This window comes from Semicossyphus pulcher, unplaced genomic scaffold (genome assembly GCF_022749685.1).
Source record: "Semicossyphus pulcher isolate SPU_LCO1_2020_fin unplaced genomic scaffold, fSemPul1.0.p SCAF_7, whole genome shotgun sequence".
In the NCBI taxonomy this organism is placed as follows: domain Eukaryota; kingdom Metazoa; phylum Chordata; class Actinopteri; order Labriformes; family Labridae; genus Semicossyphus; species Semicossyphus pulcher.
The window spans coordinates 24,274,677-24,291,183 of NW_027211748.1; the positions used below are offsets into that span (position 1 = coordinate 24,274,677).

The window sequence follows — 16,507 nt, forward strand, 5'->3', positions numbered from 1 at the left end:
CATAATATGAAAAACAACATTTCTTTGGACCAGCCACACAACAACATTTGATCTGATAGTTTGTGGCTCATGTTCTTTAATCAAAGTAACACAGATGTACCTGTATGCCCAAATCCTTTTCCACCTGTGACCTGTTATATTCTCCATCCCAGTAACAGGTTGATTTTGACAATTATTATTTCTCTTGCATACACGCGGCAGTGAGTCAGAGCTCCCGCATTACTTTTTCATTTGAAGCTGCACAAGGAATCAGCGAGGAATGCACCATTAGTGGGTTGGTATTACCATCACATCCACGATGGGAACATCCTTCCCTCAGCGCTGGGGGAAAGACACTTTTAAATGAATGATGGAAAGTATCACTACATTTGCCCAGATTGTTAGAAATGGGGACAGTTTATCATAATGTGAGCTGAAACTAACAATACAAGTTTCCTGCAGCACGATGCACGACGTTTTGAAAGGAAGTGAAATTGCGCATGTGGAAGTGAGTCAGGTGCTCATTCAGACACGACTCCGTCATGTTGTGGCCATTGCTTTGCAGGTGAAGGTCTGAAAGCATGGAAGAGAGGTTGCACAATACACTATTTAAACCAAATGAAATGATTGCATATGAGAGCATTTGAATGGGACAACCTTTATTGAAAAAAAACTCCACAGTAGCTGGATTTATGAGGCTGTCAGCTGACGCCGGAGAAATGATAAACACTCTGGTCTGGAGGCTAATTTTTCATCTTTTATTTTGTTTCTCTGTTTACAATAGCGTGAGCAGATGGTCCATCAAGGCATTTGTTCAATTCCACTGCTGTTGAAATTTTCCACACACAAAAGAAATCGTTCCATTGTGTGTGTACAGCCTTTGAAATGTGTACATTTACATTTCCCCGCAGCAGCAGCAGCAGCAGCAGGCAGAGGACGATCGGCCCGAGCTGGTGCCAGTATCACAATAGACTGCTGATATTAGCAGATCACTAATGAGCGTATGGATCAATGCTAACTCTGTTAAAATGTACAGAAGAGAGACAAAGAGGCGGATGCAGCCGCACAAACAGGCTGGCAGGCCGCGTCACAGCCAGCAGCTTCTGTGTGAAACGCTGCTGATTATGATTTGAATATTAGAGGAAGTCATACTGAGCCATTTGGCGCTGAATCAACAGCCAACACGGCTAAGTAGATCTGATTATCTTTGAAACGATCCGACCAAACCCGCCTTTGTCCAGCGTTTTGTCCCAACTGTGCTTTGCTTTTGAAGTGAGTAATGCCGAGACAGGCAATGATTAACCGGCCCGCAGGAGTTGCAGGTTGTAAAGTAAGTACATGTAGTAAATACGGGAGGAGAGAGAGTGACCTGCGGCTAGAGATGCAGAAGAAGAAGACGGAGAGAAAAGCAGATGCAGGGAGGAGGGATGACTCAGTGTTTACCTCTCTGAAATTACACCCGGGTCAAAAAGCTTCATTTGTTAGTAAAGGCACAATACGCACAGTCACAATGCAAACAGCGTGACGGTTAGAAGAAACACGCTGAGTGCTGGGCCTTTGTTCAGATTCAGGCAAGTAAATACCTCAGATTACAGTTTTATGTTGGTGTAGCCTAAATAAACCTACTGCCTATTGACTCCTGTCATTAATGGATTGAGGCTTAAAGATCTTTCCCGTGTTTGTTTGTGTGTAGCGAGCGCCCCTGCTTCCCCCAGGGAGATGATGGCGTTGAAGGAGAGGAAGGCAGACTACGAGTCGACTGGCAATGCCAGTTACCATGGCAACAAGGGCGAGCACACATCCCGGAAGGACGCCATGACGGGTAGGACTCCCATACTGCATGTCCGACACAAAAACACGTCCCTCAGTACTGCTGATGTGTTTACAGCTTAACGTAGCGCTTTGGAATGAATAGCAACCACATGTAAGTGAGGGTTGTACAAATATAACGAACATTTTAAAGACTTAACATTTTCCTGCAGAAGAGTTACAGAAGAAAATCCTGCTACTCTCATACAGTTTCAGCTCGAGCCATGCTATGTATTAGCATAGCTTAGCACAAAGCTGGAAACAAATAGAAACAGCGAGCATGGCTGAATCCATCAATCAGAAATCTACTTGTTCCAAACAGGGTGCATCTCATGAATTAAATACATATATATATATATATTATATTTCTTAGATATTATATTTACAGAAAAAAGTCATTTAAGAAGAAAAAGAATATAATTACATGAGAATGTTAATATGCCTCAAAACCCACCAGGGGCTGGTAGAGTCTGAGCTGCATATAAATAACAGCAGTGCATACATGATTTATACAAAACAAACAACAACAAGGCATGCTTTTATACCCATCTACTGCACAAAAATTACGCATGACAGCCATAAGTCTTGTGTACAAACAAAACAAGTACATACAGGTTTACAAACACTGTGATCACCAGAATCACATCACACACTCTGGATACGGCTCAAAGCTTTTCATACGAACGAGAGAAATCAGGGCGCGGTTTTAGCTCAGTCAGTAGAGCCGGTGCCCCATTTACTAAGGCTACAGTCCTCGGCGCAGTGGCCGCAGGTTTGACTCCCGCCCCAGGCCCTTTGCTGCATGTCATCCCCCCACTCTCTTCTCCCCATACGTCCTGTCTCTCTTCAGCTGTCCTATCCAATTAAAAGGCAAAAATGGCCCAAAAACACTCTTAAGAAAAAAGAAGAGATATCTCAATTTAATAAGAAATTGTGTTTTTTGTTGATTTTTCTTGTGTTCCTGGAGACTCAATCTGGGTAACCTCCAGAAAACAACAACTAGTTAGTTTCTCAATGAAACAAGATGTTACATCTTTATTAATGAGCTTTAGGAGAGCGTGTGGTTGGATTTTGTTTAAGACTTTAAGACAGAGCCACGCTAGCTGTTTCCAATCTTTATACTTAATTCAGCCAATAAGCTGATGGCTGTAGCTTCTTACTAAGATGCATCTAACTGTCAGCAAGACTGTGAGTAAGTATGTTTCCAAAAATGTCTATTCTGTTGACAGTATTGTGTTTGTCAGTAACATTGAGTTAAATCTATTTTCTAAAGAAAGTCAACCTGTTAATTATCACCTGCTCATGTTGTGCACACGAACAGAGACTTCCACCAAGAGTCAGTTTTAAGAGTGTCTGAAAAACATCCACTAAATTTCAACTGAAGCAGAGCACTCACTAATCAGGGGACTTAATGTTCATATGTATTTATATTTTATTAAAAACATAGATCGAACAAAGTTTTTAGAGAGGGTTTCAGCACATGTACATGTCTGCATACTCACAGTGGTAGTTATGTTGGAAACATGGAGTTCAAAGCCCGCCTTTATCACCATTAATCATTGTCATTTTAATTCTAAGTCTTAATGAAAAATGTGTCACGTCTCCCTGATAACACTTCCAGCCTCCACACGCTGCTCTGCCTGAACAGTAACATCTGTTTAAATGTTTCACAGCAAACATTCAGCTTTCTGTCTGTCCGTCTCTGCAGGTCAAATGACCGGTGGGTCCTCCACGCTACTCAGAGGAGCATACGTGTCGCCGACTGATGACCTGAAGTATAATCAGGTACGACAAGTCTCTTTTCATGGGTTCGAAATGTTAAGAATCACATCACCCGTATGTGACAACAGCTGTGCCCCTTATAATGTAATGAGAAATATGAGTTTTCACTCTATGTGGTGAATAAATACAATAATCTGGGATGTAAACACAGGTGTAGTGCTGCCAGAGTGAACCACAACAATGCTCTCACACTTTTTTCTACAAGTGAGGAAATAGAATATTTGTAGTTTACACAATCCAGTTAAAACTTTTAGAGTTTTTGTGCTTGAAGATCCAATCATCAGTAAATTGTGTGTCAAGCAAGAGAGCTTATAAACAAATGAGTTGGTCAAAGTCATGTTGACATTTAAGGCGTCCTGATTCATTCACACCTTCAACTCATGCATCGAGAAGCATTCCACCTTAGAAGTCAATGTCAGTTGCCGGTTGCTTTGAAGCTACAAAGTGAATTAGCCACCAAAAGCTAAAATTTAGCGGGGTAATTGACTAAAGGATTGCGCGGCTTTTGCGCCGGCTAAACCGAATGACACAAAAAGACTCCAGCTCATTCTCCAAGCACAAGCAGAGGGTTGAATGCACCCCGAAGTGAGAGCAGAGCAAACAGCGTCTCTGTGCTCCGGTGCTGTTTGAGTGTATTTAAATGAGTCATTATGCAAACATTTGGGGCAAATTTGGCCCCTTTCTATGCAAATGAGCCTCGTCCAAATGTGTGGAGACGGTCTGGAGCCGTTACGTAGGACGAGGATTATTATATGGACGAGTGCTACTGGCACTGGTACTAGTAAGACACCTGTCGAGCCTGAACTTTACAATAAACTGTTAAAAGAGCTGCCCCCTCCTCTCCCTGCTCATCATCGATCTGTGCATGGAGTTCAGATCTGTCAGTGTGCGCTCAACTGATGCCTGAGAGCGCAGCAGCGTGCAGCAGAGAGTGGAGGTGCAGACAGCTTCTCTCCACAATCAGACACAAAACAAGAGCAAACTGCACGGATCTGCTAAACCTGATTCAATATCATCAGTGCAATTTGCTCTGTGAATCGGACCTTAGAGCAGATAGTGGGTGCAAATGATGTGCAATTTATGGAGCTATCAGCGTCTGCAATTAATTCTTTGTGAATTCCCCTAAAGTATTAGACATAAAGGCTTCAATGCCTTTATACCTGTACAACCTAAAAGCTTGATGTTCAGCTGGATACTGTGTAATATTCTCAACATGATGAAACTATTTATAAGGTCAGACCATTTGATCATGTTGTCAGTTATAGTTGACTAATGTATGTAAGCTCGCCACCTTAGGAACAGTGTAAACATCACCTTTGAAACAAGTCACAACCCTGCATGCACACGCGTCACATGCTCCTGTACTTAGACAAATAGCACAACACGTCACCGATTTGTCTGAAGAAGTCCAAAGCAGAGATGTTAACAGAGGGGAAGAAATGAAAACACCAAAAGCAGACATGTTATTAAAATAAACGTGTAGTTGTGGGCAACCAGGGAAACCATGTGTCTATCTTTCAGGCTCTTTCCTTTGTTGCCTCTCCAACAGAAGGAGCTGCTGTGTAGTATCCCCATAAAACTTCAAGATTGAGATAAAATATCGCGGCAGAACTATTTTCTTTATTGCATTGGAATTTAATAGTGACACTGAAGGGGATTAAAATACTATGAAGACCAAAAAGGTCACAATAAACTTCTATAGAGACCCATTCAGCTTTATAGGAATGCTGCAGTGAAGTGCTCTCAGGGTCTGGCATTTGATTCTGCATTGTTGCCAGTAAAACCCTTTAATATTACTTGTCATACCCTCTGGCAGCGCTGGCCGAGGCTGGTTGTACCTTTAAAGTCAAGACTTGGCAATCTCTCTGCAATGCACAACAATGAACACAAACAATGAGAGGCCTTCACCCCTGATCGTTTTAATGTATGCTTCTTGTTTGCTAGAGCTGGCTGAACAAATGGTTCACACAAACATCTCAGACTTATCATAACAAACTGCACTAAGAAACCCATCAATAATGTAGACGTTGTGCTTTAAAACATTATAATATATTAGTTATTTGAATAAAAGCCAGAACTGAACTGTTCCAAAATGATTGCTGCTTGTTTAAGCTTGTTGATGGAGGGAGAGTGATGACTTTTCTGAACAGGTGTGTTGAACCTGTTGTTGGGTTTTTGTGTGTAGACTTCAGGTCTGGGTTAACATTTTTACTACCACTCGCTGTCATTGCCCGCTGGAATTTCATGCTTTTTAGTTAGCTGGAGCTGGCAGACGTCTGTTAAAGCCCCCCCTCCAGTGAAAATCAAGTGTTTCACCTTGTAAACATCTCCATGTGGTGTTCTTCATGTGCTACAAGACATATCAGGGACAACATCAGCAGTCATCTCCATGGCTGGGCCTGTCTGCTTTTAAACTGCAGTGTACCAAGGACAGGCTGAACAACACGTTTTCAGATTGGCAGGTTTGAGACGTCACAAACCTAAGGAGCCAATCCCGTTAATGGACGGGGTGACGCTATGTATATCATTATGTGTAACCTATGGCAACCACTTCGGCAATGTGCGAGCCAGCTGTAACCGTCATCGTAATTTTTGCAAACTCACTACTGACTACGTTAACGTTACTACTAATTACTACATTTCAAGCTAGCTAAGTTTCAGCAAGTTGCTGCTAAACGACGGCAGAGACAGGTTTTGTTTTTGTGAGGGAGGGGGCGGTTGGAAATTTGCATAATGGGCGGGGCCTATGCAGATTCTGGATTGGGAGGATTTTTATAAGGTAAATAAACGTATTTTGCAGAAAAAACAGAGCAAAGCATTTTATATGTCTTAGAACATGACTGGTGCTGCTCTTTAACTTAAGACTGTTATAAACACTTTGGAGATGTGAGGACAGAGTGACTTTAAAGTACTCTCTAATGTCAGCCTGGCTCTGAGGGAACATCTTTTATTGGTTGTACCTCAGTTTCTACCTTTTAAAGCTGTTTTCCTTTATTTTTTATCATGGTTCACTTGTGTCGAACAACAGTACTTCACTTCATTATGGTTTGGACCCATGGTTTGGTCACGGCAGATGGCTGTTCAGCATGAGCCTGTTTCTGGTCGAGCTTTCTGCCTGTTAAAAGGAAGTACCTGCTCATAGTGGATCAATTTTGGGTCTCTTTAAATAATAAAGCAAAGACTAAATGCTAATATAAATAAAACATAAATAGATATTGTTTAGTTGATTGATTGAACCATCATAATCACTAGCTGTGTTTTCTCTTTCTACAGATCTCTTCTCAAGGCCTGCCTTCAGAGCCCTACCCTCCTTTCCAGAACCCTCCCCCGCCCGACAGCGTCAACTACGAGGACCAGGCTTTCTACGAGAATCAGGTTCACCCGGGAGGGCGCCCCCCGCAGGGTGACCTCAACATGCACCTGCAGGGCCTGAAGTCCACCGGCAACTATGTAGACTTCTATTCAGCCTCGCGGCCCTACAGCGAGCTCAACTATGAGACCAGCCACTATCCAGCCTCACCAGACTCCTGGGTCTAAGAGGAGACGAGGGTGAGGGATCAGGAGGAGGAGGATGAAGGATAACAGGAAGCTGAAGCGGTTAGTTTAAAGAGTTTAGGAGAGAAGATGAGAGGACAGTTTCCCTCCCTCCTCATCCTCTCCTGTAGTTCCTGAGTAGCATCATAGGTAGCAGGACGACAGGAGAGTGCAGGAGAAGAGACACGAGGACTCCTTTTAGAGACATCTGAGGGAGGAGGGAAAAGGGAGGGAAGCGAAAGAGGAGCGGCCATGCATGTGCATGCACACCACCAACAAAACCGACAGACACATTTTCTTTCTGTGTTTACTTTGTGATCAATTACAGAAAGACAGAAAGACCTCCTGCACCTGAAGGCCTCTGGAGGGATGACGGCGAAAGGAAACATGAAGGGAAAAGTAGGACAAGTGGAGAGAAAGAAGGACAATGAAAGAGAAAATGGACGCGAGGACGGAAGGTTTTGGATGGCGGGTGGAACGTGTGGAGAAACCTGTACATATGTGGTATAGCAACATGGCTTTTAGTAATGTGAAGCACAAGAAGCAGAGCTGTAGGACATGTAGGACGTCTGTCACATGAACTTTTGTTTCTCTCTATGGCTTCAGCGTGATGTTTCCTCCTCTGGGCAAAGAACGCTTCAGGACTTTGTCATTTGTAACAGGTTCCTTTTTTTTTTCTTTTGTTGTGTTTCTACTTTTTTAATTCTCGATTCTGGTTGTATAGTATTTGATGTACACTGTACATTTACGGAGATGCATTGTGTACTGTACATTGCACTATTTTCTGTGTCATGTCAGGCCTTTTTCGCCATCGGGTCAACCTCACCTTCTAACCGACTCCCCAGCTTAAACGCACATGAAATACACACAATAGCTGCACTCTGACCTTCGAAAATTCATATCACAGCTACAGACGGATGCTAACGTGTCGCTAATGTGAAACAGTGGATGTGAATTGTGCATTGACACATTCTGGTAGGTCACGGTGCTCCTTTTACTGCCCTACAGATGGTTTTCATAGGATAGCTTAGAATCCGTGGCAAAACTCTCATCTTTAAAGCTCGCTCTCTTTCCTCATTAACACCTCAATCCCTGCTTTTTTGTTCCCATGAGCCCCTCTGTTGAGTGAACTCATTGTGTATATAACCGTGCCAAACAAGGGTTACTTCCCCTCCGCTGAATAAGGCAGGGAGGAAGTTTAGGGGCGTGTTAAAGGGTCCAAGTTCAGCCGAGGCGCTCAGCTGAACATCCTTACGGTTCTAACGATGCCAGTTTGTAAATGCTTTGGTTTTTCTAAACTGTGTTTTACTGCGATGAAAACTGTCTTACTGCACCGGGACTGGGGGGAAGAAAACCACAAAAAGAAAACTACAAAAAAACCACAAAAGATCAAAAAGAAAACCACGGAGGGACTGTGACCGGGCGGAGCATCGCTTCCTCCAAAGTTGTACAAAATTAGTTGATTTCTGTGTTGTAAAATAATCAATGTTTGAAGTACAAAAAAAAAACTTTTCTGAGAGATGGGTGGCAATTCTAACTTCATGGTAGACAAAACTGTTAATAGAGTACGGATATATATTATATAAATATAAATATATACTTTTTATGTGCAGATGTGGATGTCACTTATAGCAGCAACATTATGGAAAAAGACTTGTAAAAAAAACAGCTACATGTAGGATTTTTGTTCACTTTTTATTTTCTGGTCAACACACTAAATTGTCGACTTTGTGTAGTAATGTTGTTGCTATGTGGAGTAGAGTAGACCAGGGCCCAGGGATCCACGTTGTCACTTATAGGCAGTTTGAAAAGGTGCTACATCCGTGAGAAGTATTTCCAACATGTCTGTATTTTACCTGTGCACAAAATGTTTCCCCTTCGACAACGAGCTGTTGATTATCAGACGACACAGGCGACCGTTTCAAACCACACGATAGAGATAACAGTTCCCCGAGCATGAAAACCCTCAATTCTGATCAATTGGTCTCAAGCAGCTGAAACTGCACCCATGACCGCATGAGTATTTGTTGTCAGTAAATCAGAAAGTAAACGTATTACTTTTCTTTTTGTTTGTGAGAAAGGCTAAATTGTGACACATGACAACAGACCCTGGTTCTCCCTACCCACCGCTGTTTAGGCGTCCCAGAGGTCATCCTCTGACGCTTGAAAAATGACTCATAATGCAACATGTCCCCCACACAAACACTGGATGAAAAGCAGAAGTACTGTATTTGTTAGTGAGCATCTGGAATCTGACAACGTCATGTTATGTCTTTGTGATCCTTAGGCAGAAAAAAACCTGACTGTAAGACCTGTATGGAGATAGAACGTCGGTAACCTTTTTGTTGCTAGACCAAACGTGTTTTAAAAAGAGAATTGTGAATCTTTCTATTGCCTCAAACAGATTGCAACTGCTCCAAAAAATATAAACGGACCATCGAAGAACCTCTGACTTTGGGAGTTGTTTGTTCAGGTGTCAAAACGGTGTCTTTGTGGTATTTTTCAGTGAGTATTGCTGGTGTTTATACTGTAACGGTATACATGTACATTCTTATACAGTATTCCTAATCTCTGTTTACAGATTCTACACAGAAATGTGGATTTTAGAGATGGCAAGTGTTCTGGTTTCTGTTTGGACTACGCTTGTAGTCCGAGTAATATTGACCAATCACGTATCAGCAGGCTGCGGCGTATGCAGGAAAAACAGTCCGTGAGGAGAGCAAAAGCAGGCGGAACGTAACCCCGGGTCCCATCAGCGTTCATCTGACGACGATTTAGCTTCTTATTAATCTCTATAAACAGACATCTGCAGCAAGTTCAGCTAACAATCTGTTCTAGGTCTAAAATTCAACTTGAGATACATTCCCTTGAAGCTGTGTCAAGAAAGCCGTTCAGATTTCCCGATTTCCTTGAATGCATCAGAAACGATCGATCCGACCTCCGTTCAACAAACGAGCATTTTAAAGTAGCTTACTTCTTCTCTTGAGGACAGACCTGACAAAGCTTACTTTTTACAAATCTACATCATGATTTTGAAACTTCAGCAAAGACAAGACCCGTTAATAAAAGTAAATCACAAGAAAAACGTTTTCTTTTTCTGTAAACAATGCAGCACGCGGAAAAGGAAGTCTTGACTGGAAGTCATTTATCGCTAACCGCTGGCTACGCACCCGACATGTTCACCGCTGTCCCCAGTGGCTATATCGTCATCAGCCGATGGAATCCAACATTGCAGTATTCCTAACTCTTACCTTAAGCTTTTATTTTGAAAATCACAACCCTTTATTTCATGTCCTTCAGCACAAGCACAGTAAACAAGGTGTTGCTTTAATTTTTCAGTCAGTCAGTCACTGTTTTCCAACCTCTCCTGGACGGTGAGTTCAAGGACGCTCCAACATCTGGGAACTGATCTTCAGCTGCCAGAAAGCAAAAGGCAAATGTTTGAAAGACGACCAAATGGCTTTAGATCAACTCAAGACTGAGCCAAAAAAACTGAACTGCTTAAATGTGGATTTGGAAAAGTTTGAAATGTCACAGGAAATTAAGAAAATTAACCTTGTGTTAGTTTTAAAATTGTGATTACAGCTCTGACAAAAACTTACTTTGAAAGTCTCATACCGTACCATACATTTTCAGAGCCCAACCAATAATAAAATGATAGATTGAGCTGGGACGCAAATAGACGTCTTCTACTGAGGTATTGCACCAACTCTCCACTGACATGAAAAGTTATTCAAACAGCTGTTTTCCTAAACAAATAACAACTTTAACATTATGTTAGATTATGAGATTATATTGATATCGCTATAACAGATATTCTAGATGTTGCCTTTTCAATTCAAAGCCTTCATTGTCGTACAAGCGAGAGGACAATGAAATTGGGAGTGCAACTTCTGATATGTGCAAAAAATATAAAAATAAATATAAGACTGCAATAAATAATAACAATAGAGCGAGAGGGAGGATAGAGAAAGTTTGCGGCTGACAGTTATTTCACAGAATGAAAATTGCACTTCAGGTGTTGAGATAATTATATTGCACTAAGAATATTGAATATACACTGAACGAAAATATAAACGCAATACTTTTGTTTTTGCTCCCATTTTTCATGAGCTGAACTCAAAGATCTGAGACTTTTTCTATGTACACAAAAGGCCTATTTCTCTCAAATATTGTTCACAAATTTGTCTAAATCTGTGTCAGTGAGCACTTCTCCTTTGCCGAGATAATCCATCCACCTCACAGGTGTGGCATATCAAGCTGCTGATTAGACAGCATGATTATTGCACAGGTGTGCCTTAGGCTGGCCACAATAAAAGGCCACTCTAAAATGTGCAGTTTTACTGTATTGGTGGGGGTCCGGGGGGGTCAGAAAACCAGCTGATGTAGTGTGTACTTCTCATCAAATGAATACTAAATAATAAATGAAAAGTCGTTAATAAATGTTACATCAATGCTAGAACAGTAAATATATTTATTAATGAATTTTCAGAGCATACATTACCCACCCTGTAATCTCTCTGATACTTTGTCTCAAATCATCACTCATAATGCTCCAGAAAAATCTGTTAAAAAACATGGACCACTGAAAGCACCTGGGAGAAACAGCGATATAATAAAGATGTCAAAGAGAATCTGCCGGAGAGCTGAACGGAGATGAAGAAAACACAAGCTACAAGTTGGTCAGGTGTGAACTCCTGTCTGCTCGGATGTGATGCTCTGCTACACTTCAAAACAAGAGGAGGTCAAAACCTAGTATGTGGCTGACCGCATCAGGGCAATGTGCGCTTTTGTTGGCAATGTGTTACAAGGACTGTCCTTATGAGGCGGATGAGAACGTGTTTGAAAGCAGGTGTGCGCTGAGGACGTAGGTGAGGACAGCAGAGGAGCAGCCCCGCCTACTCCCCGAACAAAGTATCCAGAGCCGTATAGACAGAGAGTCACGTCAGTGGAGGTCCAATATGCTCCATGATCCACCATAGTGATGTCGCAACTCTCTCTCTCTACTGCTGTGAAAGCACCGTCAGTCAGTCACTCTGTCACATACAGACCCGTGTGCAGGGCTGACCCCGGCTGACCCCTGAAGCATTGTTTTCTGCATGATATGTTCTGAAAACTTAGACACAAACTTAAACACAGACTGCTGATATGTAACAGGCTAATATCGGCCCGATCTTCTCAGCAAACCGACACATTGCTCTACATTTGTGCTTAAAAACAATTAACTTAAAAATGGCACACTAAAATAAAGTATAACATCTACTTTTAATTGGAAGATTACAGCGGACTTACAGCAGGAAAGACGTACCGGTGCTAAAAGAGACATGCAAGCAACGCTGGGTAGGAAATGCAGAAAAATAGGCGACCAGATACCAACGACCTGGACTGAGACAGCTTTCTGTCAAAACACCAACAAGAAATGTTGTAAGACTCCTGTCCTGCTTAAAGCCGGGTTTGAACACATTGTATGATACTTACTTAAAGGAGAATAATCAAACATTGAAACACTGGATGAGGCTGTCTCATACACAGCATCCACAGAGCGCTCCACAGTGCCTCAGAACAGAGGAAACAGAGGATGGTTCCCTTTAAATGTTGACTGCAAGGCCACTCACAAAACAGCCTCTTATCCTGGTCTGTGTGAGTGCAGGTGAACATCCAGGGCCGTATGCATACCTGCAATTCATGTGTTCAACTCTACTGGACTGTAGAGGGTCATGAGTGCTCTCTAGTGGTGATTAGAGAATCTGCACCACAGGTCAGGGCGGCGGCCATTTTAGTCTGCAGATAAATCACCACACCACAGGCACAGATTTTATCTCTGAGAGCTCTGGGTCAGGCCTCGTCTTTGTCCATCACACACTCGCTGTCGGAGCGCAGAACAAAGCCCGGGCGAGGCGTCCGCCACAGCTCCAGAAATGAGAAGTACGCTGAAGAGCATCTTTTGCCTTATCTCAGCAACACCTCAAATAGTTCTTTTAGGACACCTGTAGTTAAGAACAACATGCTGCAGACCCTGAAGGCTGTGCCTGCCTGCCTGCCTGCCTGCCTGCCTGCCGTCTACCCCAAGCTGTCTCAGTGCCTGCTTTCCTCTCCCACTGAGGTGACAAAGTGCGGTTTTCCTGCCAAAAACACAGATTTCAGACCCACCCAATGTTGTTTTGTTTGCCTTTATCAAACCACTGTGGGAGGATGCCGTCGTCCTTTATTGCTGCAGTAATATTAAAGCAATTTTTCAGTTTGAAAACCTCAGAGCATCACAAACAAGTTTATTGCAGCGCATCATTCAATGATGTTTAATGTAACACAATTAGAGGCTTCATTACAAATTAATGCAATTTTCTATCCACAGAAGACACAGTGATGCATGAAATTGAGCATTTAGCAGTTTATTGTAGCTTTGAATACCTTTAGAATAACAAATGTGTTTTTATATGTATTAAAGTGATAATCTTGAAGATCTTAATGCAAATAAATGCCGAATGAGGTAACACAATGGTGATTGAGCCGATGGCCCACTGATGAAAGCCTTTGCATTTGCAGTATTACAGACTGGGTGTCTGTGGCGACTTTAGCAGAAGAAATCACAAGCGGCGCCCAGTTAGTGACGCGTTTTCCATCAGCCAGCAGTGGTTGGTCTGCCAGAGAGGGTAGGCGGAGCTAAGCGGCTGCTTTTCCGCTCTCTGCAAGTGTTGCGAGTAAACAGTAATCTACTATGGCTGAACAAACAAAGAAAAGATGGATGACTACAGATACAACTTCAACAAGAAGTGAAAATCCAAAGAAAAAGAAACAAACTCGACGCTCAGATGAAGCAAACAGTCTAAAAAGGAAAGTGACCGTCAGTGAGGAAAATCAAGAGCTACAACCAGAGCCAACCGTGGACGTCACACATGCGACACTGTCTGGATATCTGGGAAGTGTGCTCCCGCAGTTACCGTTTATCGCCATAGGTGCCGCCAAAGAGAACGAAACTGAGATCTTCAAGATTACAACTTTAAAGGAAATGTTTACATAGTTATACACAATGACAGATTAAGGTACAAACAAAAATACACCGCAACATTCAAGTATGAATTACAGTATTTCCTCGGAGGCCAGTGATGATGATGACGTGTATAAATAAGGAATTTGGCATGTAGATTTAGTTTTCTCACTTTAAATGTCACTCCGGTGTTTCTCCATCCTCGACTTATTATGATTCATGATCATAACCTTCATCAGCTTCCATCCGTGTGCAGAAAAAAGGATGAACTCGTAGTAGAAATGAGTTTTTTGTCCCGTGTTTTACAACCTTTGAGTTACTGTTTTTGGCAGAAGTGTAAAGAGATCCATAAAGAGTCCAGCTCAGTGCGGTCCAGCTCAGTCCCAAACAGGTCAAAAGTCAAAGAAGAGTCCAGAGCTCATTCATCCGTTTGGTTAGCTAGCATCGTACCAAAGTCAAGTCTGTGAAATTACATCATATATTACATATTAAAGGAGCATTTAGTGAGAGTTGCCCAGCCTCAGAGCACAAAATAACCACAAGACATCTGTTCTAAACAGCTCACAGCCTCACGTGAAATTAAAAAAAAAAGTATTTATTTTTATTGGTCCTGAACTCGGAACTATTCTGTTTTTAGGAATGTTGTTGCAGTTCGCTTTTCTTCCACTAGAGGGCAATAAAGGTAATATCAGTACGGTTATTTTGACTAATCTCAATAATTTATTTAGATTTACAAACCAAAAGGACACATTTATATGCTGTCCTCACTTTACCTTATATCCCATATTTTTATGTTTTTATATTACCTTAATTCTGTTTTCATTACTGCTGCTCCTAAGCATAAATGAAGTACACATGTAGTTCCACAGGAGTAAATAATGCTGGCCCTCCGTTTGTCTCAGAGCGGGAGGTTCATACAGCAGCGGACAGCAGCAGACGACCATCTCATGTGCTTATTTTGGAAGTGATCAAGTCACAGTCTGCCACTAAGCCGTGTATTTTTGGCTCTGCCTTTCAAACTCTCCACAAAGCCCTCACAAAGCCTGTGTGAGCTGGCCCCTCAGCTCAGCTGTCAAATGCTGCTCGTAAGCTTCCTTGCAGATACCTGTTGTACTGTGTGTCAGTGTGAAATGGCCTCTTGGCTTCCTCCTGCGTGCTCAGCGAACCTTTCCTGCTGCAATCTGCTGCAGCAGCCAGCGACCAATCTTTATTTGGCCGTGTCAGAGCTCTTCCCTCCATCCTGTGAAATCTCTGCGACTGGCTGTCACCTTGATGCCTTTTCAAGCCACATTTCTCCCCTCTTGTTGAACATGAACATTTCCTTTTTGTGCTTATATGTTTGTGGTCCAGCAGCAGATGTTGTGAGTTCAGAACATCTACTTTACACCATTTGACAAGAACTTTTTAAAAGCATACTGAAACCTTTAACTTATTTTCCTTTGCAACGTGTCAATGAATTATACGTAAATATTTGTTTCCACCATAGACTGTATAAAAAGATGACAGCTCCCTAAAAGTGAAGCCAAACCCTCTCTATCGCCTCCTGCTGACTGGCTGCAGTATAGGTCATAAAGCCCGCCTCCTCCATGTTAACAGATGGGACATGAGTCAAACTATAAAATCAAAATACACGCCAAATAAATTTTTCTCAAACATGGTTTCTGTCATTATAGTTAGTTATTATTAGGCTGATTTACGTCCAAGTGTTCATTTTTCTGACAAGTTTATTTTTAATTAGTTATTTGATGCTGTAAAAAGGATGATTGACAGCTCTGTTAACAAATACGGCTCCTGCAGCCGATCTGTTCTGGATTAGCAGAGCAGAGGAGGATCGGTGGGAGGAGATGTAACTAAAACAATCACTACAGTCATTGAAGTTTACATATCTGTGAACGTTAATCTCAGACCAACACAAAGAAGCTGTTGTGCTGTTGCTTGTTTTTTCGGTAAGTTAAGTGTGTGTTTTGGTTAGAGGAAGTGGCTACAGCGGCGCCACCCGCCGATCTATACTGCGCATCTCTGGCTCCAAATGACGTCACGATAGCAACATGGCAGTGCCTATCACGGGGGCTGTTTTGGCATCAATTTTGTACAATTTTCCTTCTATATATACAGTCATTGCTTTGCACTAATAATCCACCATAAAATACAATCACTGTACGGTATGTGTATTTCTTTTTCCCTCATTGCATCTCAATTTATGTCCCACAAAGAGAGCATGTGAGCACAGGTAGAAACAAGGCAACCAATCCAGCAATGAAAGGAACCTCAGCAACAAAAATGATGATGAGCAGTGATATTCAGGGGTCAAAGGTCAATTTTAAACACTATTGTGTAGTAAAAGCTGTGTGAGAGTTTTTCTAACAAGACACACTTCAGCTTTTAAAAGTGGCAATAGGACATGTGACACTGTGAGCA

The 16,507-nt window shown here is 42.1% G+C and overlaps 1 protein-coding gene across 3 annotated transcripts in view; it reads left to right on the forward strand.

Annotated features, from left to right (window-relative positions):
• Positions 1 to 8,509, forward strand: part of ctnnd2b (catenin (cadherin-associated protein), delta 2b) — a 200,002-nt gene extending 191,493 nt beyond the window's left edge. For all 3 annotated transcript variants that reach the window (XM_069684388.1, XM_069684389.1, XM_069684390.1), the window contains 3 exons: positions 1,673 to 1,801; positions 3,497 to 3,573; positions 6,844 to 8,509. In XM_069684388.1, the coding sequence (XP_069540489.1) occupies positions 1,673 to 1,801; positions 3,497 to 3,573; positions 6,844 to 7,107 (470 nt within the window). In that variant the 3' untranslated portion in view covers positions 7,108 to 8,509. The remainder of the gene's footprint in view (positions 1 to 1,672; positions 1,802 to 3,496; positions 3,574 to 6,843) is intronic.
• The last annotated feature ends 7,998 nt before the right edge of the window (positions 8,510 to 16,507 follow it).